Raw genomic sequence first — 27,341 nt, 5'->3', positions numbered from 1 at the left:
CAGTGTATGCCTACCTGTACCAGTGTATGCCTGCCTGTACCACAGTATACCTACCTGTACCAGTGTATGCCTGCCTGTGCCAGTGTATGCCTACCTGTACCAGTGTATGCCTACCTGTACCACATTATACCTACCTGTACCAGTGTATACCTACCTGTGCCACTGTATGCCCACCTGTACCACTGTATGCCTGCCTGTGCCACTGTATGCCTACCTGTGCCAGTGTATGCCTGCCTTTACCGCTGTATGCACACCTGTACCAGTGTATGCCTGCCTTTACTGCTGTATGCCCACCTGTAACAGTGTATGCCCACCTGTACTACTGTATGCCCACCTGTACCAGTCTATGCCTGCCTGTACCACTGTATGCCCACCTGTACCAGTGTATGGCTGCCTGTACCAGTGTATGCCCACCTGTACCAGTTTATACCTACCTATGCCACTGTATGCCTACCTTTCTCATTGTGTGCATACCTGTGCCATTGTCTGCCTAGCTATGACACTCTATGCCTACCTGTCCCATTGTATACCTACCTGTGCCACTGCATGCCGGTCTGCCACTGTATAACTACCTTTGCCACTATATGCATACCTATGCCTATCTGTCCCACTATATGCCTGTATGCCTACCTCTGTCCATAGGGTCAACTGCAAAAACTTGTAGCAGTTTTTGGAGCCAGAGTCAGTGTCACGATGCCGGCTGGCAGGTAGTGGACCCTCTGTGCCAGAGAGGGATTGGCGTGGACCGTGCTAGTGGACCGGTTCTAAGCCACTACTGGTTTTCACCAGAGCCCGCCGCAAAGCGGGATGGTCTTGCTGCGGCGGTAGTGACCAGGTCGTATCCACTAGCAACGGCTCACCTCTCTGGCTGCTGAAGATAGGCGCGGTACAAGGGAGTAGGCAGAAGCAAGGTCGGACGTAGCAGAAGGTCGGGGCAGGCAGCAAGGATCGTAGTCAGGGGCAACGGCAGAAGGTCTGGAAACACTGGCAAGGGACACACAGGGAACGCTTTCACTGGCACTAAGGCAACAAGATCCGGCAAGGGAGTGCAAGGGAAGTGAGGTAATATAGGGAGTGCACAGGTGATAACTCTAATTGGAACCACTGCGCCAATCAGCGGCGCAGTGGCCCTTTAAATCGCAGAGACCCGGCGCGCGCGCGCCCTAGGGAGCGGGGCCGCGCGCGCCGGGACAGAACAGACGGGGAGCGAGTCAGGTAGGAGAGCCGGGGTGCGCATCGCGAGCGGGCGCTACCCGCATCGCGAATCGCATCCCGGCTAGCAGCAGGATCGCAGCGCCCCGGGTCAGAGGACGTGACCGGGGCGCTGCAGCGGAGGAGGTGAAGCGAGCGCTCCGGGGAGGAGCGGGAACCCGGAGCGCTCGGCATAACAGTACCCCCCCCCTTGGGTCTCCCCCTCTTCTTGGAGCCTGAGAACCTGAGGAGCAGACTTTTGTCAAGGATGTTGTCCTCAGGTTCCCAGGATCTCTCTTCAGGACCACAACCCTCCCAGTCTACTAAAAAAAAATTTTTTCCTCTGACCTTTTTGGCAGCCAAAATCTCCTTGACCGAGAAGACGTCCGAGGAGCCGGAAACAGGAGTGGGAGGAACAGATTTGGGAGAAAAACGGTTGAGGATGAGTGGTTTGAGAAGAGAGACGTGAAAGGCATTAGGGATACGAAGAGAAGGAGGAAGAAGAAGTTTATAAGAGACAGGATTAATTTGACACAGAATTTTGAAAGGACCAAGATAGCGTGGTCCCAACTTGTAGCTAGGGACACGGAAGCGGACATATTTAGCGGAGAGCCATACCTTGTCTCCAGGGGAAAAAACGGGGGGAGCTCTTCTTTTCTTATCCGCGAACCTCTTCATGCGTGAAGAAGCCTGTAAGAGAGAATTTTGGGTCTCTCTCCATATAATGGAAAGGTCACGAGAAATTTCATCCACAGCGGGCAGACCAGAGGGCAAGGGGGTAGGGAGGGGGGGAAGAGGGTGACGGCCGTACACCACGAAAAATGGGGATTTGGAGGAAGATTCAGAGACCCTGAAGTTATACGAGAATTCGGCCCATGGAAGGAGATCTGCCCAGTCATCCTGGCGGGAGGAAACAAAATGTCGCAAATAATCACCCAGGATCTGGTTAATTCTTTCTACTTGTCCATTGGACTGGGGATGATATGCAGAGGAAAAATTTAATTTAATCTTGAGTTGTTTACAGAGAGCTCTCCAGAATTTAGACACGAATTGGACCCCTCTATCTGAGACAATCTGCGTAGGCAACCCGTGAAGACGAAAAATGTGTACAAAAAATTGTTTAGCCAACTGAGGCGCAGAAGGAAGACCAGGAAGAGGAATGAAATGTGCCATTTTGGAGAATCGATCAACGACCACCCAAATAACGGTGTTGCCACGGGAAGGGGGTAAATCAGTAATAAAATCCATACCAATCAGAGACCAAGGCTGTTCGGGGACAGGCAGAGGATGAAGAAAACCAGCGGGCTTCTGGCGAGGAGTCTTATCCCGGGCACAGATAGTGCAGGCTCGCACAAAGTCCCCAACATCCGTCTCCAGAGTTGGCCACCAATAGAAGCGGGAGATGAGTTGCACAGATTTCTTGATGCCCGCATGACCTGCGAGATGGGAGGAGTGACCCCATTTGAGGATTCCGAGGCGTTGGCGTGGAGAAACAAAGGTCTTTCCTGGAGGAGTCTGTCTGATGGAGGCAGGAGAAGTGGAGATCAGGCAGTCAGGTGGAATGATGTGTTGCGGAGGGAGATCAACTTCTGAGGCATCCGAGGAACGAGAGAGAGCATCGGCTCTAATGTTCTTATCGGCAGGACGAAAGTGAATCTCAAAATTAAATCGGGCAAAGAACAGAGACCACCGGGCCTGGCGAGGATTCAGCCGTTGGGCCGACTGGAGGTAGGAGAGGTTCTTGTGGTCGGTGTAGATAATAACCGGAAATCTTGATCCCTCCAGCAGATGCCTCCATTCCTCAAGTGCTAATTTAATGGCTAGAAGTTCTCGATCCCCGATGGAGTAGTTCCTCTCCGCTGGAGAGAAGGTCCTAGAGAAAAAACCACAAGTGACAGCATGCCCGGAAGGATTTTTTTGTAGAAGAACAGCTCCAGCTCCTACTGAGGAGGCATCAACCTCCAATAGGAAGGGTTTGGAAGGGTCAGGTCTGGAGAGCACGGGAGCCGAAGAAAAGGCAGACTTGAGTTGTTTAAAGGAGTCTTCTGCTTGAGGAGGCCAGGACTTGGGATCAGCATTTTTCTTGGTTAAAGCCACGATAGGAGCCACAATGGTAGAAAAATGTGGAATAAATTGCCTGTAATAATTGGCGAACCCCAAAAAGCGTTGGATAGCACGGAGTCCGGAGGGGCGTGGCCAATTTAAGACGGCAGAGAGTTTGTCTGGATCCATCTGTAGTCCCTGGCCAGAGACCAAATATCCTAGAAAAGGAAGAGATTGGCATTCAAACAGACATTTCTCAATTTTGGCATAGAGTTGGTTGTCACGAAGTCTCTGAAGAACCATACGGACATGCCGGCGGTGTTCCTCTAGATTGGCAGAAAAAATTAGGATATCGTCCAGATATACCACAACACAGGAGTATAATAGATCACGAAAAATTTCATTGACAAAGTCTTGGAAGACAGCAGGGGCATTGCACAGTCCAAAGGGCATGACCAGATACTCAAAGTGTCCATCTCTGGTGTTAAATGCCGTTTTCCACTCGTCCCCCTCTCTGATGCGGATGAGGTTATAGGCGCCTCTTAAGTCCAATTTAGTGAAGATGTGGGCACCTTGGAGGCGATCAAAGAGTTCAGAGATGAGGGGTAAGGGGTAGCGGTTCTTAACCGTGATTTTATTAAGACCGCGGTAGTCAATGCAAGGACGTAGGGAGCCATCTTTTTTGGAGACAAAGAAAAATCCGGCTCCGGCAGGAGAGGAGGATTTACGGATAAAGCCCCTTTTTAGATTCTCCTGGACGTATTCGGACATGGCAAGAGTCTCTGGGGCAGAGAGAGGATAAATTCTGCCCCGGGGTGGAGTAGTACCCGGGAGGAGGTCGATAGGGCAATCATAAGGCCTGTGAGGAGGTAGAGTCTCAGCTTGTTTTTTGCAGAAAACATCCGCGAAGTCCATATAGGCCTTGGGGAGACCGGTTACTGGAGGAACCACAGAGTTACGGCAAGGGTTACTGGGAAGCGGTTTTAGACAGTTCTTGGAACAAGAGGACCCCCAACTCTTGATCTCCCCAGTGGACCAATCCAGGGTTGGGGAATGAAGTTGAAGCCAGGGAAGTCCAAGGAGAATCTCCGAGGTGCAATTGGGGAGGACCAAAAGTTCAATCCTCTCATGATGAGATCCGATGCTCATAAGAAGGGGCTCCGTGCGGAAACGTATGGTACAGTCCAATCTTTCATTATTTACACAATTGATGTAGAGGGGTCTGGCGAGACTGGTCACTGGGATGTTGAACCTGTTGACGAGAGAGGCCAAAATAAAATTTCCTGCAGAACCAGAGTCCAAGAAGGCCACTGTAGAGAAGGAGAAGGCAGAAGCAGACATCCGCACAGGCACAGTAAGACGTGGAGAAGCAGAGTAGACATCAAGGACTGTCTCACCTTTGTGCGGAGTCAGCGTACGTCTTTCCAGGCGGGGAGGACGGATAGGGCAATCCCTCAGGAAGTGTTCGGTACTAGCACAGTACAGGCAGAGGTTCTCCATACGGCGTCGTGTCCTCTCTTGAGGTGTCAGGCGAGACCGGTCGACCTGCATAGCCTCCACGGCGGGAGGCACAGGAACAGATTGCAGGGGACCAGAGGAGAGAGGAGCCGAGGAGACGAAACGCCTCGTGCGAACAGAGTCCATATCTTGGCGGAGTTCCTGACGCCTTTCAGAAAAACGCATGTCAATGCGAGTGGCTAGGTGAATAAGTTCATGTAGATTAGCAGGAATTTCTCGTGCGGCCAGAACATCTTTAATGTTGCTGGATAGGCCTTTTTTGAAGGTCGCGCAGAGGGCCTCATTATTCCAGGACAATTCTGAAGCAAGTGTACGGAATTGTACGGCATACTCGCCAACGGAAGAATTACCCTGGACCAGGTTCAACAGGGCAGTCTCAGCAGAAGAGGCTCGGGCAGGTTCCTCAAAGACACTTCGGATTTCCGAGAAGAAGGAGTGTACTGAGGCAGTGACGGGGTCATTGCGGTCCCAGAGCGGTGTGGCCCATGACAGGGCTTTTCCGGACAGAAGACTGACTACGAAAGCCACCTTAGACCTTTCAGTGGGAAACAGGTCCGACATCATCTCCAGATGCAGGGAACATTGGGAAAGGAAGCCACGGCAAAACTTAGAGTCCCCATCAAACTTATCCGGCAAGGATAAACGTATCCCAGGAGCGGCCACTCGCTGCGGAGGAGGTGCAGGAGCTGGCGGAGGAGATGACTGCTGAAGCTGTGGTAGCAACTGTTGTAGCATAACGGTCAGTTGAGACAGCTGTTGGCCTTGTTGCGCAATCTGTTGTGACTGCTGGGCGACCACCGTGGTGAGGTCAGCGACAACTGGCAGAGGAACTTCAGCGGGATCCATGGCCGGATCTACTGTCACGATGCCGGCTGGCAGGTAGTGGACCCTCTGTGCCAGAGAGGGATTGGCGTGGACCGTGCTAGTGGACCGGTTCTAAGCCACTACTGGTTTTCACCAGAGCCCGCCGCAAAGCGGGATGGTCTTGCTGCGGCGGTAGTGACCAGGTCGTATCCACTAGCAACGGCTCACCTCTCTGGCTGCTGAAGATAGGCGCGGTACAAGGGAGTAGGCAGAAGCAAGGTCGGACGTAGCAGAAGGTCGGGGCAGGCAGCAAGGATCGTAGTCAGGGGCAACGGCAGAAGGTCTGGAAACACTGGCAAGGGACACACAGGGAACGCTTTCACTGGCACTAAGGCAACAAGATCCGGCAAGGGAGTGCAAGGGAAGTGAGGTAATATAGGGAGTGCACAGGTGATAACTCTAATTGGAACCACTGCGCCAATCAGCGGCGCAGTGGCCCTTTAAATCGCAGAGACCCGGCGCGCGCGCGCCCTAGGGAGCGGGGCCGCGCGCGCCGGGACAGAACAGACGGGGAGCGAGTCAGGTAGGAGAGCCGGGGTGCGCATCGCGAGCGGGCGCTACCCGCATCGCGAATCGCATCCCGGCTAGCAGCAGGATCGCAGCGCCCCGGGTCAGAGGACGTGACCGGGGCGCTGCAGCGGAGGAGGTGAAGCGAGCGCTCCGGGGAGGAGCGGGAACCCGGAGCGCTCGGCATAACAGTCAGAAGTGGATTCAGCAGAAAGTATAAGCCCTTCCTTTATATTTTGAAGAAAAGAAAGAAAGAGCGCATAAAAACCATAACAAAATACAATGTGTGAACCCCTCTATAGTTCTTTTTATATGCCAGCCCTCTGTATAGCGGGGTACAGACTGCAGCACGCTCCTATACTGGTGAAACATACCAGCCTTAGGGAGGCCACAGTGGATGTTTATGTCTGGGCGAGAATGTGTCACACCTGTCTGAATGTCACATTTTATGTTGTGGCCTTGCACTAAAAAAAAATAAAAATCCCCCCCAATCATTCTGCATTCAGTACCCCATAATGACAAAGTGGAAACAGAATTATAGAAATCTTTGCTAATTTATCGAAAAGGAAAAACTAAAATATTACTTGGATATAAATATTCAGACCCTTTAAGGCTACGTTCACACTGCCAGCTGTCTCCGGTGGTGTAAAGTCCGTTATTTTAGGATCGAGAAAAGTTGGTGAAAAAATTGTGCTTGCACCATCTTTTTCTCTCCAAAAATAACAGCTGCTATTGAAAACAATGGGGTCCATCGGGCCCCGCTATTTGCCAGATTTCCCCCGGCAAAATTACGGCCGGCAAAATGCAAAAAAATGTATAAAAAGTTGGAGTTTGATGGACGATTTTGCTGGAGCATACAGGCAGTGTGAAAGGGGCCTACAGGAGATATGCAGCATAAATGTTTTATGTCCCCATGTGCCCGGGCTGCAGAAACTAATAAAACAAACTATAACTCACATACCTATGTTCCCCTGTTGCTCTGGTATCCGCGTCCCGTTCCTCTGCTGCTGCTTGGCTCCGTGCTTCGTATGCTTGAAACATCACGTTGCGGTCAGCCGACTCCTCACATGACCGTTCGCTCAGCCTATCACCGGTCGAGGCGGGACATTGCTGCGGCTGGTGATACGCTGACCGCAGCGTGATGTTTCGAGCCTAAGAGACCAGCAGCAGGGGAGGAACTGGATGCCGATACTGGAGCAATGGGGGAACGTATGAAGGTGAGTTAAAGGGGTACTCTGCACCCCTAGACATCTTATCCCCTATCCAAAGGATAGGGGATAAGATGTCAGATCGCCGGGTTCCCGCTTCTGGGGACCCCCGGGATCTCGGCAGCAGCACCCACCTTTACGGCTTCCCCCTCACACCGGCAATGCTGGAGGCTTCGGATCCTGACCACAATGGCGGACGAGCGTGACGTCACAACTTCGCCCCTTGTGACTTCACGCCCCGCCCCCTCAATGCAAGTCTATGGGAGGTCCGTCACGCCCCCCCCTATAGACTTGCATTGAGGGGGCGGGGCGTGACGTCACACGGGGCAGGGTCATGACGTCACGCTCGTCCGCCATTGTGGTCAGGATCCGAAGCCTCCAGTGTTGCCGGTGTGAGGTGGGTGCTGCAGACGAGATCCCGGGGGTCTGACATTTTATCTCCTATCCTTTGGATAGGGGATAAGATGTCTAGGGGTGCGGAGTACCCCTTTTAAAGTTAGTTTTATTAGTTTTTGCAGCCCAGGCACAGGGGGACATAAAACATTTATGCTGCATATCTCCTTTACCTCAGTACTTAGTTGAAGCACCTTTGGCAGAGATTACAGCCTCCAGTGTTTTTGGGGATGATGCCACACGGATAGCACACCAGAATTTGGGGATTTGGGGACAAGCTGCTTTCTGGTATTCCACAATGATGTTACTGGAATAAATGCAGTAACAAGTTGAAAGGGTGTCTCCAATATTGTTATTTAATGTGTAGTTAAAAGTTATGCAACTTTGTCAGATACTTTGTGGTACGTTTTCTCATCATTTTAACGATCTCTGCTTCCTGCTGATGGAAACCCTGCGGCCGGGTTACTGTTGTGTTTGCATCTAAAATGTGGAGCATGTCCTTTTAGATACATTCCATGCCTCACAGGGATATAGAGAGAAAGGGGGCATGACCTCGTGTGAAAGGCGCTGCTTAAAACATGGCAAAGGGCAACAGTATTTACATTAGACAAGTGTAGAGATCCACCACATTTATCATTCAGCATTGGCCACAACAAAATCTGGAGAATCCTTACACTGCCTGGGCTATGTTTCCAAGGGTTTAGTAAATCTGTCCCCTTATTCCACAGAGGCTGAAAAACCTGAATGAACCTAATGCTTCTCACAGCAGAGAGTTTGCTACAGTTGAATCCTGTGCAGACTGTCATGTGTGAGCAGAATACAGCAGCACTAACTTGTCTCCAGTCCTATAAGGGTGGGTTCACACCACGTTTTTGCAATACAGTTTTTTTATCAGGTTTTTTAAAATAAAAAAGCGGATTCCTCAAAACCTGACTAAACTGAATCAAAACGTGTGTACAAATTTTTATCTGTATACGGTTTGAGAAATGATGTCCAGTTGCATCCGTTTTTTAAGAAAAAAAAGTATACGTTTAGATTTTTTGACCCCATTATGAATAAAGTTTCACTTGTTTGATTGATTGAAATTCCAAGAAAAAAAACTGTGCAAAGTCTAAAACTGTATGGTGAAAACCGGATGGAACCGTACGCACATACAGTTCTGTACGGTTCCCATTGACTCCCATGTTAAAAAAAAAAAAAAAAAACGTATACAGGTTAATACAGTTTTTCACCCGGACCAAAAACCGTGGTAGACCACGGTTTTCTGTCCAGAAAAAAAAAAGTAAAAAACCGTGTGGTTTGAAAAACCGTATCCAAAAACTGTATGGCATTCCACAGAAGAGTACAGTAACAGCAAAGTTACAATACTTACCAAATCTGCAGCATTTCCGCACCCAATATTGCTGCAATATAATATAAACATATAAAAATATAATATTTTTCTAAAAGTAATGCGTTTAGGTTGTATTTTCCCCAAGGGTACATCCACATGTGGCAGAATATTTTATTACAGTGGTGTCCAAACTGTGGCTTCCAGATGTTGCAAAACTACAACTCCCAGCATGCCCGGACAGCCATTGGCTGTCCGGGCATGCTGTGAGTTGTAGTTTTGCAACATCTGGAGGGCCACAGTTTGGAAATCCCTGTTTTATTATATTGTATACATTTCTATAAAAAAAGAAATAATGACACGTGTCTCGGGAACCGCCCAGTATAGAAGAGGTTTGCAATGGGGATTTGCTTCTAAACTGGGCGGTTCCCGAGACACGTGTCATCAGAGAGCACTTAGACAGAAAAGAAAAACTCAACTTCAGCAGCTCATAAGTACTGAAAGGATTAAGATTTTTTTATAGAAGTAATTTACAAATCTGTTTAACTTTCTGGAGCCAGTTTATATATATATATATATATATATATATATATATATATATATATATATATAAGTTTTTTCCTGGATAACCCCTTTAAGCTTCCTGTACTTTTTCTGCAATACATAGAATAGGTATTTCTTGCAGTTCTGTTTGTAGTCGGCGTCCTCCTCACTCACGATGTGCTATAAACTGTTGTATATGTACATTTTTTGCATACATCCCTGTAATGTATGTGTTTGAAAACTTATCCCCAGAACAGGGGATGAGTGTCTGATCACGGGGGTTCTACCGCTGGGACCCCTTAGAACAGTGCATAAATCTTCCTGTACACAGAGCGGGGTCACCATGCCCTCTGTATGCATTCTATATGAGAGTGCCAGAGCTACACGAGCTCTGTACTCGGTTGTCTCCGGCACGCCCATAAAGAATACACATAGCAGGTGTGTTTACTCCGCTCTGTGCACAGGAAGATTTTGATGCGGAGATTGCGGAGGTCCCCGCTGTCAGACACTGGCAAAGTTAGGAGGCCCTTGACCTACAGAGGTGGAGCCCTTGTCAGTCAGACATTTATGGCATATCCTCTAGGTATGCTATACATGTCCCAGATGGGAATACAACTTTGAATGAGTTGTCTTAAAGGGGTACTCCGCTGCTCAGAGTTTGGAACAAACTTTTCAAAGCGCTGGAGCCGGCGTCGGGAGCTCGTGACGTCATAACCCTGCCCACTCATGATGTCATGCCCCGCCCCCTCAATGCAAGTCTATGGGAGGGGACGTGGCGACCGTCACGCCCCCTCCCATAGACTTACATTGAGGGGGCAGGGAGTGATGTCATGAGGGGGCGGGGCTATGACGTCAAAAGCTCCCAGCATCGGCTCCAGCGCTTGGAACAGTTTGTTCCAAACTCTGAGCAGCGGAGTACCCCTTTAAGACAACTCATTCAAAGTTGTATTCCCATCTGGGACATGTATAGCATACCTAGAGGATATGCCATAAATGTCTGACTGACACGGGCTCCACCTCTCTAGGTCAAGGGCCATCAGGTGCCATCAGGTGACCATGTGGCCTGAGTAAAGTAGCTAAGACAAAGTGGCATGCCATTGTCTTAGCTACTTTACTCTAGGGTTCGACTGAGGTCACAAAAGTTAGACCTCCATTGATCAGACATTAGTGCCATAATCCAGCAATTTGACACCAATGTTTATTTATGTATTTATTTATTTATTTATTTATTTATTTATTTATTTATTTATTCTGCACTTTAACTTTTTCTTATTGATATTTTAGAAATACTCACTACAGTATGTTTTAGGTGTGTTATTCATAGCACTAGTAAAGGATTTGCTTTATGTTTATACAACAAAAGATTTAGATCTAATGGTGTGTTGTAGTTTGTAGTTTACTTTACATTAAAGTTGCTCAAACAAATATTTTTCCGATATCACATTCGACTTGCACTGGATATAGACAGTTATTCTGCTCGATGAAATGAAGGTTTGTCATCTCCTCCAGGACTTCTTCCAAATCTGAAATGATTTGGCATCTCGTGTGCAGCAAACTTGCTTAGCACTCCGGTAGAGTGACAGGCTTGTACCAGTAACAGTGCTGCACTGGACTAGTAAAAATAACCTAAGACATCTGCTAGGGGATCTAGCTAGAGATTAGGTATCAGTTCTCCTTTAGATTATTGTACGCCCAGGTGCTGATGGCAGGGCAGCATAAATAGTGGAGAACCGCTATAGGGGCTCCACTAGCAATGTGGTATAAAATATATGAATATTGTGCTGCGTTATTGTTATTTATTGGATGCTCCAAGTAGGCACTTAAAGGGGTTATCCAGGAAAAAACTTTTTTTTTATACATCAACTGGCTTCAGAAAGTTAAACAGATTTGTAAATTACTTCTATAAAAAAATCATCCTTTCAGTACTTATGAGCTCCTGAAGTTGAGTTGTTCTTTTCTTTCTAAGTGCTCTCTGATGAACCGCCCAGTTTAGAAGCAAATTCCCATAGCAAACCTATTCTACTCTGTGCAGTTCCCGAGACAAGCAGAGATGTCAGCAGAGAGCACTGTTGCCAGACAGAAAACAACAACTCAACTTCAGCAGCTGATAATTATTGAAAGGATTAAGATTTTTTTTAATAGAAGTAATTTACAAATCTGTTTAGCTTTCTGGAGCCAGTTGATATATATAAAAAAAAGTTTTTTTCCTGGAGCACCCACCTGTTTCTGCTCCGGAAGCGCTGGAGGGTCTAGGTCCCGACCACGGGAACGGAAGTCACGCCCCCTCCCATAGACTTGCATTGAGGGGACGGGGTGTGACGTCACACGGGGACGGACGTCACACGGGGACCCAGACCCTCCAGTGCTTCTGGAGCAGAAACAGGTGGGTGCCGCATGCTATATTGCAGGGGTCCCCAGCGGCGGGACCCCCTCGATCTGACATCTTATCCCCTATCCTTTGGATAGAGGATAAGATGTCTAGGGGTGGGGTACCCCTTTAACCTGATAACAAATGGGTATTTTTATTTAGTACTGGCTATGGTAAATGAGTTACCTCTTGCTAATATACGGTACATTTACGACTTTAAATTAGCTGCAGTTTACATTAATGCAAACAACAAAAATGTTTTTATCTAGTAGATAATAGAATAAAGCACAGTTGTTGTTTTTAGGCATTTCTCCCATGCTGGAGAGTGTAAATGACCAGACTCTCCTCACACGGCAGGATGCTAAGGATAGTTATCACCGTTTATCTGCTGCCTCCCAGATAATCACTCATCCTGATTGACATCTCACTAGGATTGATGAGTGGATTATGGCAGGACTAGCACTGGGTCATAAAGGGGTCTTGTCATGTCACCATGTGTGGTCCCCAGTATCGTCATCACCGCCTCATGAGAACGCTGTCTTTTTTAGAAACTGTGGTGGATATGTTTGAGGCTTGAGATATAATACTTGTTTCTGAGGGAAATGTCAGGCTTTAGGTTCTCACTGCCTCATATCCATCATGACTTTAATGTCATATCTTTGACAATCAGCATTTGAATCATCTTTTCGATTCTGTTGCTGATAAATGGATGTTGATTTAACTCACCAAATGGCATGTGGCTTAGTAGTCGTTCCACAGTGGGATGCTGCCATCTGCCATTAACACCCCTGGCAAGCTGAGTACCGCATGTACTGAATGGAAGGAACTCCTGGCGTACAAGACTTAAAATGCATTTACACAGATCTGAAACTCTAATTATAGTCTATTTACAGGGCATCTAAATTGCAGCCTCCATCCCTTTGTTATGCATGGATGAGAGGACAGAAATGCGGCACAAAGCTACAGAGTTGCCATTTGTTTACATGTGTTTGCAGTATCACACCAATCTAGGTTATAAAAAATAAGCCATGTGATGTTGTTGGAATAAAAACAGACTTAAGAGTCCAGCCTTAGATCTGAGGAGGGGATGATGAGTGCGGCTCAGCTACCATAGAATATTTGAGTAATCTTATATGTGTATCCTGGTGCTGGAGATGTTGCCTATAGAGCTATAGAAAGTATAATATGATTTGCAATGTAAATCATTATAATCCTGTCTTTCACATTGTATAAAAACTTTTAAACTACTATCTCGGATCTTTTCCTAATGTATGGTATAGTGATATATCTAAATGCTTGTCAGAGCAAATGTATGCAAATGTCTGGGATCTTTAAAGGGGTATTCCAGGAAAAACTAATATATATATCTCAACAGGCTCCAGGAAGTTAAGCAGATTTGTAAATTACTTCTATTAAAAAATCTTAATCCTTCCAATAATTATCATCTGCTGAAGTTGAGTTTTTCTTTTCTGTCTGGCAACAGTGCTCTCTGTTGACATCTCTGCTTGTCTTAGGAACTGCACAGAGTAGAAGAGGTTTGCTATGGGGATTTGCTTCTACTCTGGACAGTTCCCGAGACAGGTGTCATCAGAGAGCAGTTAGACAGAAAAGAACAACTCAACTTCAGCAGCTCATAAGTACTGGGAGGATTAAGATTTTTTTAATAGAAGTAATTTACAAATCTGTTTCTGGAGCCAGTTGATATGTAAAAAAAAGTTTTTTTCTGGCTAACCCCTTTAAGGAAGAAAATGGAGACTATATATCCTCAGGCTATGTAATTCCTATTTATGTATGTGTGTCATGTTATAAATACATTAGAAATTTGTAAATACATTAGAAATACATTAGAAATGTGTAGATATAGTATATTCCACAGTATATAGATTTCATCCAGGTTTATAGGCCCTTGGCAGCTAAAATAGAGCTGTAGAAACTGTTAATCTGCAATGCATTTTTTTAATTTACCTAGAATTGCATGCATACAATTATTATTATTCATTATTATTACAATAATAATTATTATTTGTATAGCACTTACAGATTCCCCAGCACTGTACACTAAAATTGCCCCCCTTTCCCTATTGGGGCTCACAATCTAAATCCCCTATCAGTAACCCCTCAAGGAGTCAGGGTTTTTCAGTTTTTCCACTTAGATTTTTTTCCTTATCATCTTCTAAAAATCATAACGCTTTCAATTTTGCACCTACAGACTCATATGAGGTCTTACTTTTTTGCGCCACCAATTGTACTTTATAATGCCATTAATCATTTCACCACAAAATTTACAGCGAACCCAGGAAAAAAATATTTGTGGTGCAAAATTAGAAAACACGCCATTTTGTAACTTTTTGGGGCTTCCGATTCTACGCAGTGCACTTGTTGGTAAAAATGCACCATATATTTATTCTGCAGGTCCATAGGGTTACAATGATATCCAATTTATGTAGGTTTTCTTAATTTACTACCGTACTTAAAATAAATTATAACTACATGTACCAAAATTAGTATGTTTAAAATTGTCCTCTTCTGACCCCTATGTTTTGATTGGACTTTTTACACATTTTTTTATGGTATACAAAGTGACCAAGAATACGCAATTTTGAACTTTGGAATTTTTTTACATATACGGCATTGACCGCGCGGTTTAACTAACCTTATATTTTTATAGTTTGGAGTTTATAGTTTAGTGTTACGCATACGGCGATACCACTTATGTTTATTTTTATTATGTTTACATATTTTTTATATGTCATTTGGGAAATGGGGGGTGATTTAAATTTTTAATAAGAAAGGGGTCAATGTGTGTGTTTTTGAAACTTTTTTTTTTTTACACTTTTAGTCCCCTTAGGAGGAATCATTTGATTCCTCATACAAATCAATGTGGTTCCACAGAACCACATTGATCTGTGTGCTCTGTGCTTGATTGATAAAGCCTGGTCTTGCCAGGCTTTATCATTCACAGTGTAGCAGCTGACACAGGATGAGAGGTAAGCCCTCCAGCTACCTCATAAGTGGATCACCCCCCCGCAATCGCACTGGGGGGGGGGGGGCGATCCACCCCACTGGACCACCAGAGAACGTTTACAGGGTTCTTTAGACACCTCTGTCAGCTTTGACAGCAGCAATCGCCGCATGTCAGCTATTAATGCTGGCCCTCAGCTAGTAGAATCAGCTGAGGGCCGGCCAGTATGACGCAGGCTCGAATAGGGAGCCCGCGCCATACCCCTTTAACGGCACAAGGACGTGTATACACGTCCTTGGTCGTTAACCATTTAACCCCTTAAGGACCAAGGACGTACCGGTACGTCCTTGGTCCTGCTCTTCTGATATAACGCGGGGTTACACAGTAACCCCGCGTCATATCATGGCGGGCCCGGCGTCATAGTGAAGCCGGGACCCGCCTCTAATAGCGCACAGCGCCGATCACGGCGCCGCGCGCTATTAACCCTTTAGCCGCGCGCTCAGAGCTGAGCCGCGCGGCTAAAAGTGAAAGTGAAAGTTCCCGACTAGCTTAGTCGAGCTGTTCGGGATAGCCGCGGCTAATCGCGGCATCCCGAACAGCTGACAGGACAGCGGGAGGGCCCCTTCCTGCCTCCTCGCTGTCCGATCGCCGAATGACTGCTCAGTGCCTGTGATCCAGGCCTGAGCAGTCATGCGGCAGAATCGTTGATCACTGGTTTCTTATGAGAAACCAGTGATCAACATAGAAGATCAGTGTGTGCAGCGTTATAGGTCCCTATGGGACCTATAACACTGCAAAAAAAAAGTGAGAAAAAAAAAAGTGAATAAAGATCATTTAACTCCTCCCCTATTAAAAGTTTGAATCACCCCCTTTTCCAATAAAAAAAAAACACAGTGTAAATAAAAATAAACATATGTGGTATCACCGCGTGCGGTGCAAAAATGGTACCGTTAAAAACTTCAGATCACGGCGCAAAAAATGAGCCCTCATACCGCCCCATACACGGAAAAATAAAAAAGTTATAGGGGTCAGAAGATGACAATTTTAAACGTATTAATTTTCCTGCATGTAGTTATGATTTTTTCCAGAAGTCCGACAAAATCAAACCTATATAAGTAGGGTATCATTTTAATCGTATGGACCTACAGAATACATATCAGGTGTCATTTTTACCGAAAAATGTACTACGTAGAAACGGAAGCCCCCAAAAGTTACAAAACCGGGTTTTTTTTTCAATTTTGTCGCACAATGATTTTTTTTCCCGCTTCACCATAGATTTTTGGGCAAAATGACTGACGTCATTACAAAGTAGAATTGGTGGCGCAAAAAATAAGCCATCATATGGATTTTTAGGTGTAAATTTGAAAGAGTTATGATTTTTTAAAGGCAAGGAGCAAAAAACGAAAATGCAAAAACGGAAAAACCTCCGGTCCTTAAGGGGTTAAAGTGTGTGAGTAAACCAGAGGAAACCCACGCAAACACAGGGATAAGATACAAACTCATTGCAGATGTTGTCCTTGGTGGGACTTGAACCTAGGACTCCAGCGCTGCATGGCAACAGTCCTTACCATTGAGCAATAATAATGTATTACCATAGTAGGGAAGTCGTAGTGTGTATGGGTGTTTATCCTCTGTATAGAATACGGGCAGAATGCTGCTTCGATTCCACCATTTAGTGACTATTACTTATGAATGCAAATTCAGCATGTTTTCATTTCTGTACTACTTGGCTCCCATGCCCAAGAGCATCACATTTCAATTCTCTTCTGAAACATCTTAAATAACATTTGTATGAATTAGTTAAATTTGTTGAATTTCAGGATCAGTAATACATGTATCTCAACTTGTAGTTGTTTATACATTGTAGCGTTCAATATTTAGTCTGCATATGGTCCTCTATTAATAGCATTGTACTACTTTTCTATATAGGCAATGCAGATGTTTTGTTGGTGTAATTTTAGTGTGGGGAAACTGTTTTAGTTATGGAATCTATCTTTACAGTGGGTGGGAGGGCAGGGCAAGTTTGGTGAGTTTTCTGCTGTTCCAGCAATAGCCTAATAAATAGTTTGCTAAGATAAAACGGATACCTATCTTTTTTAGTGTTTTATTTTTATTTTTATTACAGCCTATACTCTGTACATTGTGTAGTGCAGTGGTTCACAATCAGTGTGCCCCCAGCTGCTGCAAAACTACAACTCCCAGTATGCCCGGACAGCCTTTGGCTGTCCGGGCATGCTGGGAATTGTAGTTTGGCAACAGCCGTAGAAAGACTGGTATAGGGGCTGTTCTGGGCTATTGCAGTAACCTACCATGGACATTACACAATGTGTAGAACTGTCTGTTTTCTGTGCTGTATGTGTATGTATTAAACTAGGGTGCTGAGGATAGGCCATCAATGAAAGGGTCCTGGAAACCCCCCTAAATTTTCTTTCCTGTTTTTTAATATCATCTATAAGCCAGTTGTTTTAGGTTACATAGGTTTAGAGTGCGGTGAACAACTACTGTAGGTCTATATGTTGTGCAGAATCCTGGACATTGCTAGCAGCGATTGTCGACTGACTGCCCCTTCATCATGTGTGTTTTAGGCCTGCCTAAGGAGTGAAATGATTCAGGATAGAAATACAAAAAAAACAAAAAGAAAAAAACACAAATAGCCGTAGTAGTTGCTGGTAGTTGCTATGAAGCTTAGCAGCGGAGCGAGCTTGCTTGTTACACTCCTGAAAAAAAACATCATTGCGCAGATTTTATGCAAAATTACCACTTTGGATATGATTGCAGATATGTAAATTTATACAAAAGAAATGTATAAAAATAAAAAAATAAATCCTCAGTGCTGTAAAAACTTCAGCAATGTGGATTTACTAAGGAATATGACCTTCCCCATAGAAGTCAATGGGGAAAAGAGAGAATCACTTCAATATCCATATCTCCCCTTCTCTAAAAATTTTCTTTTTTTAATCACACATCCATCAGCCAGCTGCCTACCAGAAACAAGTTTCAGACGATCAACGATTTACTGTATAATTATTATTACATTATCTTGTTAACTACCATATTTTTTATGAATTATTATATTCATTTTATGTTCATCTGGCATTTTACCATCTTTTGAAACATGCTATTTTTTTTTACTTACCTTTTTAGGCTCCTTTCACACTAGTGATTTTGCCGTTATTGAAGTTCCGTCGCATGCGATGGAACTTCAATAACGGAGAAATCACTAGTGTGAAAGGAGTCTTAGATAAAGCACATGCATGTCATTATTTTTCTTTTTTAACTAAACTTGACATCTTTCATCGTTTTTTTTTCCAGAAAACTATAACTATGCATCTTCCAATTTAAGTGCCAGCCTATCACTGGGTGTGATGAATTCTTCATTACCAACTCCATGCCATGGTGTTCAGTCATCCAACCCAATCATTTCCATTATTCCATCAGCAAGTCATTCATCTGGATATGGAGGGAATCCTGAGAATGAAGCCTCTGGATACTACCTATCTCCGAACATAAGGCCTAATGGAGCACCATTAGAAAGTCCTAGAATTGAAATCACTTCTTGTCTGGGGATTCACAGTGGCAATAACCAGTTTTTTCATGAAGGTGATGTGGAAGAATCCATACCTAAACGAACACTTTCTACTGCTACGTTGAACTTACCAAATGTTGACACCTACCGAGACCCTTCTTGCTTGAGTCCAGCAAGCAGTTTGTCTTCCAGAAGCTGTAACTCAGAAGCTTCCTCTTTTGAGTCAAATTATTCTTATCCATATACTTCCCCTCAGACCTCTCCATGGCAATCACCTTGTGTATCCCCCAAAACCACTGAGCCAGATGACGGCTATCACAGAAATATGGTGGCCTGTAATTTGGTAAACTCACCCAGGCATTCCCCATCTACATCTCCCAGGACAAGTATATCGGAGGAAAACTGGCTCACTGCTCCAAACTCACGTCCTACATCTCCGTTCAAAAGAAAATATAACATCAATGGTAGACAAACCTCTTACTCTCCTCACCAGTCTCCTACTCCATCTCCTCACAATTCCCCCAGAGTTAGCATCACTGAGGAGACCTGGCAGGGGAACACTCACCAGTATACCAATTTGGCTATAGTGGCAGCTATCAATGCTCTTACCACTGACCCCATAGACATGAATGATGGCATTCCAATTAAATCCCGGAAAACAGCAATAGATCACACCCCAAATATGGCTCTAAAAACGGAGCCCATTTGTGATGAACATGACACACTGTCACTAGCCACCGATTTGCCATCAGAAGACTTCTACCACATCAGGAAAACCATGCCTTGTGAACAATATTTATCAGTGCCACAGCATCCTTATCACTGGGCCAAACCAAAGAACATTTCCCCAACATCCTATATGAGGTAAGACATTAAAATTAGGTACCGTATATAAGGTATTCATTCATTTGAGTGCACATTAAACTGTTGTACCATTATTGTAATTTTAGATAGAAATTTGACACAAACATGCTTCAAATTATGGGTAATGGTTATGTTTCTTTGTTTGCAAATTCTGTTTACAACATAAACAAGTTTTTTTTAACAAAATTTGGCAATTTATTTTCTCCTCTAAGGCTGCTTTCACACTGTGAAAAGTATCCATTATATAACATCTGTTATAAAATAGAGGGCGATCGTGGGGTTAAACCGCCATTAGAAAATCCCTCACATACGTTTAGAAAATCCCATTATAGTCTATGGGATTTTTCTAATAGCCGTTTTAAACCGTTAACGGGCGTTATTTTATGACGGAAGATAGTAACGGGAGAAATAGTGCATGCACTATTTCTTCCGTTCAATCGCCCGTCACAAAATAACGTCCGTTATGAATAACTGGTGATAACGGATTAAAACGGCTATTAGAAAAATCCCATAGACTATAATGGGATTTTCTAACGTATGTTAGGGATTTTCTAATGGCGGTTTGACCCCGCGATCGCCCACTATTTTATAACGGGTGTTATATAACGGGTACTTTTCACAGTGTGAAAGCAGCCTAAGTCTTTAGAGCGAGATACGTGTCGTACAAATTGTATGCAATGAGGCAAATTTTCTATTGAAAATGATGCACATGCTGATTTATTATGCGTTTTAGTCTCTTTTTTTTTTTTTTTTTGCTGTTTCATGAAGGGGATATGGCTTTGGTATTAAAGGCGTGGCTTTAGCTAAAAGGACGTAGCCTAAACTGCGATTCCACGTTTCAAAATTGTGTCAGAATTCTGAGGATTCAGGTTTAAATTAAGCTGACTTATTATTATCCATAATGCAACGCATTTCGCAGCAAATCCGCTTCATCAGGCATGTTGGGAACAGGAGAGGCCAATAGTATTTATATTACATCATTAACCCTTAGATGAACATACAAAGACATTCTGTCGTATTGTTGAAGGGGTGCCTGTTGTATCTGTGGCTTAGGGCCAAGACAAGAAAAACTGCATTTATTACAGTTTATGCTAGAGAGCTAAATTTTCCATATTTGATATGAGTCACTTTTTATACAGCTATTTTCTCAGAGTGCTTGTAGCTGCAAAATCCAGTTTCTGTTATTAAAAAGGTTTTTGGGTTAGTAAACAAATATACCCAAAGGCAGAGGATCATAGTAAAAACTTATACTCACCCCTCCGCTGGCTCCCAGTCCATGGCTCCTATTGCACTCACCGGCAGAAATGCCTTAGTGATGTCACTGTACACGGTACTGCAATCAGTTTGTAGCCTTGCTGGTCATGTTTACTTGCTCTTTTTTATTTTATTTTTTATTGTTACTACCATCCCCTGCCCCTGGGAAATGTTTTATAAAGCCAAAAACTTTCACTATACATTATTTTTTCACAATTTATTAGTTGAAAGGTTTTATATTTGACTGCAGTATAGACGAGTATAAAAAATGTAAGACCAGTAAGTTTTCTGAGTCACAGATGTTAAGTCTGCTGAGACAGACAGTGTTGAAAGTCCCCATTTAATCATGGCAAAAGCTACAGATCATGAAACACATGATGTATGAGCAACATATGAAACAGATAAAAACACTGCATTCTTGAGTCCGAATTAAGGCATATACATTCCACGTCTTCCCAAAAAAAAAAAGTATCAAATTTTAGACAAGTTATTATCTTATGCTGAAGAAGCTGATATTAGCATTGTAGGTAGTTGGACTCTTATGCTATTCCCTCTGAGGATATGGTCTGCATATTTCCATTTCAGTCCCCAAAATGCATAAATCTTCTGCAAGGTATAGAAAAAAGAGAATCAGCTATATGTCTTGTGGCTGTAAAATATATTGCCTGGCAGGCTCCCTAGGCAGTGAGGGGGTTAAACAATGAAAAGATAGTGACCATAAAGCGGAAGTTTGTTGTGTGGTTGCATATTCATGGTGCAGAGGCCTGTCTCATGCAATGTCTCAGCTTTTTCAGAAGCTGAAAGTGTCAAATATTTACATTGCTTAAATTGATCTTAGTGCATTCTACGTCTGGGCCTATGTCACTCATGCAAACAAGCATCGTAACACATTATATGAGGGTAAATTGTGAGAAATATTTTTTTGTCATGTTCCCATAATGCTTCTTATCACAAGGGTGCACATACTTATTCCTAATGCATAGAAAACGTTAAACCAAGTTGATGCAAATGCTTCTCGCCCATTAACAATGTTATAGTTGACATTATTCAATCTGTCCGCTGAGGCCTTAGCATTATTTTCTAATAACAGATCATTTTATTAATATAGAAATGATTTTACTCCAACAATAACAGTCTGACACTGTCCCGTTAGTAATGACTTGTAGGGACCCACCCCTTTGCCAAGGGGAGTAGTAATAGTTGTAGATTTAGGCTATGTTCAAATTACTGTTGAGCCCTCTCGCAAAAGGATGGAATTCAGCGGATAAAAAAATGCATGTACTATGTTTTTTCCCCACTCACCTCCCCTAAGATAATAGACACCTGATGGATCCCATATAAGTCAATGGGATCTGTGGGGACTAGGATATGTCTGTTGTGCAAAGGGTTGGAGCACATCGGTAATATGAACATAGCCTTATTCATCGGTTTCTTTGAGAGCTACATAGAAACATTACATCAGTTTATTGCTCTGAAAATATGGTTTTGTATTGTTATTTCACAGGAAATACAATTATTTGCTAAAACAGACTAGTCAGCAGATCTGACAGATAATTCTTAAAGGGGTTTTTATGATATTTAACATTGACTACCTATTTATAGGATATATCAAGAAAAGGCTTCAAGGGAACCCGGCTTCACGTGGCTGAATGACCACAACAGGTGAACGGTAAAAGGAATTTATTTGACCAGAATGCAACGCGTTTCGCTGCGCATGCGCAGCGAAACGCGTTGCATTCTGGTCAAATAAATTCCTTTTACCGTTCACCTGTTGTGGTCATTCAGCCACGTGAAGCCGGGTTCCCTTGAAGCCTTTTCTTGATATTGCCATATATCTACCGGAGGGCAGCAGTCGACCTACTACTATCCTATGCTTACATCATTGTTGTGTATAAAGTTGCACAGCCACCCAGGGTGAGCAATTTATTTATTTAGTTATCTCACTACGGGACCTTAAAGGGGTATTCCAGGAAAAAACTTTTTTATATATATCAACTGGCTCCAGAAAGTTAAACAGATTTGTAAATAACTTCTATTAAAAAATCTTAATCCTTTCAGTACTTATGAGCTTCTGAAGTTAAGGTTGTTCTTTTCTGTCTAAGTGCTCTCTGATGACACCTGTCTCGGGAAACGCCCAGTTTAGAAGAGGTTTGCTATGGGGATTTTCTTCTTAACTAGGCGTTTCCCGAGACACGTGTCATCAGAGAGGATTTAGACAGAAAAGAACAACCTTAACTTCAGAAGCTCATAAGTACTGAAAGGATTAAAAAATTTTAATAGAAGTAATTTACAAATCTGTTTAACTTTCTGGAGCCAGTTGATATATAAAAAAAAGTTTTTTCTGGATAACCCCTTTAACGTTACTACTCTACGTTACTACGCCTGTCTCTTTTATCTCTATTTATAGGATAGGCCATCAATATCTGATCGGCGGGGTGCTGATACCCAGCAACCCACCACCAGCTGTTCTGCAGAGCATAAAAATAAGAATAAATATGTTTGGTACCACTGCAGCGCCACTTCAGGCACAGTGATGCTATTTTCTTTTAAACCAGTGGGCTGTCCATATAATATATAAACTTTCTGGGTCCTAAAGAATTAAAGACTCCCTTTGTAGCCCCTCTAAGCCCAGGTTAACCGATGAGGCTTATGAATGGGAGGACCCTTCTATTAAGTCAGAATAGAGTATGTGAAAGGGGTATTTAATAGTACTACACTCTACAACTTCTTTAATGGGGTACTCCGCTGCTCAGCGTTTGGAACAAACTGTTCCGAACGCTGGAGCCAGCGGCGGGAGCTTGTGACATCATAGCCCGGCCCCCTCAATGCAAGTCTATGGGAGGGGGCGTGACAGCCATCATGCCCCCTACCATAGACTTTCATTGAGGGGGCGGGGCATGATGTCATGAGGGGGTGGGGCTATGATGTCACAAGCTCACGGTGCCAGCTCCAGCACTCGGAACAGTTTGTTCCAAACGCTGAGCAGCGGAGTACTCCTTTAAGTGGTAAAAGACTAGAAAAATGATTCTTACAATTTGGACAATACCATTTTTTTTTCTTCAGCTTAAAAATATCTTTCGTCAACGATTTATCATCCATTTAGTAAATTATTTCAATCCTTATTTACGCTTATTTATGTTACAATGGCATTAGTAATTAAACATGGATTTTGTCTATTTCAGGATTTTATCTTTAGTTCTTCAAATAGAATTGTCTAATATTTTTGATTGAGCCCTCATAGCTGTCAGATTCTGCTGTAGTCAGAACCCAGTCAGCTTTTTACATTGCATTAATACACGCCAAGTAAAATCTCCAGCTCATGTAGCAAACATAGTTATAGAATCGTGCACATTTTATCAGATACCAGCATGCATGCTAAAAACGAGAAATTGCAACTATCTTATCAGTTGTGTGATATCAGCTGACATATGTAATCTTCCTTCTATGGATGTGAAGTTAAAAAAAACATTTTTAAGGTCACTGCTGTGTAAATGTGAGATAATAGAGTGAAGTAATAAAAAAAATGAAAAGTATACGATACAGAGGCAAACTGCACTGCTACTGAGAAGCCCATCCATGTAGCGAGCCACGTTTTACACTGGAGTACGGCACTAACAACTCAGGGATTTGTAAATGACTCTTCGATGTTTACATTTGTCATGATATGGAGCAGCTGCAGTTTTTCACGTTTCAGATACATACTGGACTGACAATGACGTGAAATCTGCGAGCACCTGGGTCAGAGTTAATCCAAGAGAAAAGCACTGATGTATTTATTAAATGTGCTGTAGACATTTTAGAGGATTTTTCATCTGATGTCAAAAGTTTTTTCTAAATTAAAAAATTCAGCAATGTCTACAATAAATGTTTTTAATCAGTTTTTTATGTCCAAGGTTGTAAATATTCATTCACATAAATGCATTTTCTCCTGTATATTAGTGGAATAGCAGAAGAAAAAATTCTGCTTCTCCCTCTACAAAATACCATCGCCTGAAGGATCCCATTATAAATGGCCGTTTAGGGACAGGGCATAACGGCAGTGTGAAAGTAGCCTAACTGATGTAAAAATTACATTTGGATAAGTATACACATAATTTTTTAAGAAACATAGATCAAAGAAGCACCATTAAAAAGGATACTTAGTTGTCTATCCACTGTTTGCTTCATTGAAAGAACTTGAAAATATAGTAAAAATATACAAATCAGCCACAACATTAAAACCACCGGCCTAATGTTACATAGGTCTACCTTGTGCCGCCAAAGCAATTTTGACTTACGGTAGGGTCACACGGGAGCGCATCCGCAGTGTATTTGATGCTGCGGATGCGCTGCCGGCAGTCAAAGAGCCACAGCGGAACAAGCTCCCTACTGCTGCTGCCGTAGCTCTGCGTGTCCACTGGTGACTGCCGTTGGGAAATCATCAGGTACGAGCAGACTCGCAGAGCTCTATGATTGGCAGCAGCACATCCGCAGCATCAAATATGCTCTTGTGTCACCCTACCCTTAAAGGGGTTTTACCATGATTAACTCTCCACAGCAAATTTTATATTTTGTTAGGTTGGATGAAATGAAACATATGTCTTAAAAAAAAAAAAAAAAAAACCACACAGACATGCCCTTATTTCCTTGTCTCTGCCTTCTTCTTATCCTCTCCTCTTGTCATATGAAAATCTGTGTGGTGGGCAGAGCTTCAGACTTTCACATGGTTTGCCCTGAACTCTATTTCCCAGCAGGCATTAGTGCACATGCTTTATCCTGTGCTGCATAGTGAGAGTCATCCATCAGGAGAATGTCATCTTAATGAATAGTAAAGTTATCTCTCCTCATACAGTGTGTTGTTATAGGGAATAATATATTTCCTTCCTCCCCTGCCTAGTGAATTTAGGGTTACAGCCTGTAATATAGAAACTAGAGCAGGATATGATATAATATTATATGACATATATTTACCTCATCCTGGCCAGTGAATATTCAGCCAGACTTTCTCATACAAATTTACTTCAGTTAATGATTTACTTGTAGAAGATTGTAGCTAGATAGACTACAGCATATACAGCTGCTACACTGATCTATCTGTCCATATCCTGTGTGTGAGGAGAACTGAGAAACTGACAATGCCTGACCAGAAGAGGAAACAGCCTACAGGACATATTCCATGGCAACAAGCAAAAAACAAAACGGCATCCAGCCTATACTGATAGTGCCGCCTTTTAAAAACGATTTCTGATAATTATGTGTATTTACAAACATGTTTAACGGGGTACTCCGGCGATAAGACATCTTATCCCCTATCCAAAGGATAGGGGATAAGATGCCTCATCGCGGGGGTCCCGCCGCTGGGGACCCCCGTGTTCTTTCACGCCACACCCCGTTAGAATCAGCCCCCGGAGCGTGCTCGCTCCGGGTCTGATTACTGGCGATCACGGGGATGGAGCATAGTGACGTCATGGCTCCGCCCCCTTGTGACATCACACTCTGCCCCCTCAATGCAAGCCTATGGGAGGGGCCGTGACAGCTGCGCCCCCTATTTATTGGTTATTATGAGAAGTAACTAGTAAATGTAATATTTTAATACCTTCTTTCAATGATTAGACTTTTTGGTGATATCATGTTTTGACCTTTTGACTTACTATCTGGTTCCCAGACAACACTTAATCTCTAGATGGTCCTGTTGCCCATGTACCATTGTAGGTGCTTTTGTGGGTGGACAAGGGTCCACATGGTTGGTTCTGATGTGTCCGAGGTTATGAAACTTCATAGGGTTTTTCTCTCATACATTTTAATAAATCATGGTCCTTGTCTTTTGTCACAACCAATTGAAATATTTTTTTTTCAGTTGTGCTACAGTAGCTCTTCTATTGGATCGGACCAGATGGGTTATGCTTCACTCTCCATGTGCGTCAACAAGCCTTGGGTGCCCATGTCCATGTTGTTAGGTTCCACTAACAGCACACCATGAGCACTCCTCAAGAACTTTCATATTGTAGATCCTCTGATCAGTTGTTGGGCCATCACCCTTGTCAGAGTCACCCTGACCCTTATATTTGCTCAATTTTTTTATTTCCAACACATCAAGTTACAAAAAAATAAAAAAATATAAATATATATATATATATATATATATATATATATATATATATATCTATCCCATCCTTGGCAGATTCCATTGTCATTAAATAATGTTATTCACTTCTATTGTTACATTTAATATTATGGCTGATCAGAATAATCTTTATGTTATAAAGGGTTTTTTAGTTTATATAATTAAAAAAAAAAAAACATTTCGAAAAAAAAGTTTATAGCCTTTTTAGGTAAATTTCCTTATGTAAAAGAAGAGTTAACATTGACTCAGTACCAGAGCTCTGTATGCCTTGGGCAAAATAAGAAGCATATCTTTCAGTCCTCACAGTCTCTCTTGTGATTCATGGGAGATTTGTTTTGCACAGAATACAGTTGTTAATTAATTCACACATTTATATGTGAGATAACAACTACATAAAAAATAATCCCGGTCTATGAGAGCTTACTGTATCACAGCATGTGGTCTGTGCTTTGCCTAAAATGTATCTTACTTTAAAATGGTAAAATGTTTGGAACAATGAAGTTATATTTATACAGTTGACAGTCTCTGGTCATTCCTTCAAAGCCAGTCATGGTATGAGATGTCAGAAACACTATAGATCGCACGTGCTGGGAAATGTCATGTCAGTTTAATCCTCACACATGCTGCATTTTGCTGCGTATTTGCTGCTGCGTATTTTCCTACCCAT

The 27,341-nt window shown here is 43.3% G+C and overlaps 1 protein-coding gene across 9 annotated transcripts in view; it reads left to right on the top strand.

The window, feature by feature from the left end:
• Window positions 1–27,341, top strand: part of NFATC1 (nuclear factor of activated T cells 1) — a 233,155-nt gene that overhangs the window by 15,838 nt on the left and 189,976 nt on the right. For 8 of the 9 annotated variants that reach the window (XM_056521384.1, XM_056521378.1, XM_056521386.1 and 5 more), the window contains exon 2: window positions 18,240–19,317. In XM_056521384.1, coding sequence (XP_056377359.1) covers window positions 18,240–19,317 — 1,078 coding nt within the window. Of the gene's footprint in view, window positions 1–7,293; window positions 7,341–18,239; window positions 19,318–27,341 lie in introns of those variants that run through there. The other variant, XM_056521382.1, reaches the window with a different exon arrangement.

The sequence above is a fragment of the Hyla sarda genome, chromosome 5 (assembly GCF_029499605.1).
Source record: "Hyla sarda isolate aHylSar1 chromosome 5, aHylSar1.hap1, whole genome shotgun sequence".
NCBI lineage: Eukaryota > Metazoa > Chordata > Amphibia > Anura > Hylidae > Hyla > Hyla sarda.
This window is presented reverse-complemented; position numbering and strand designations above follow the sequence as displayed.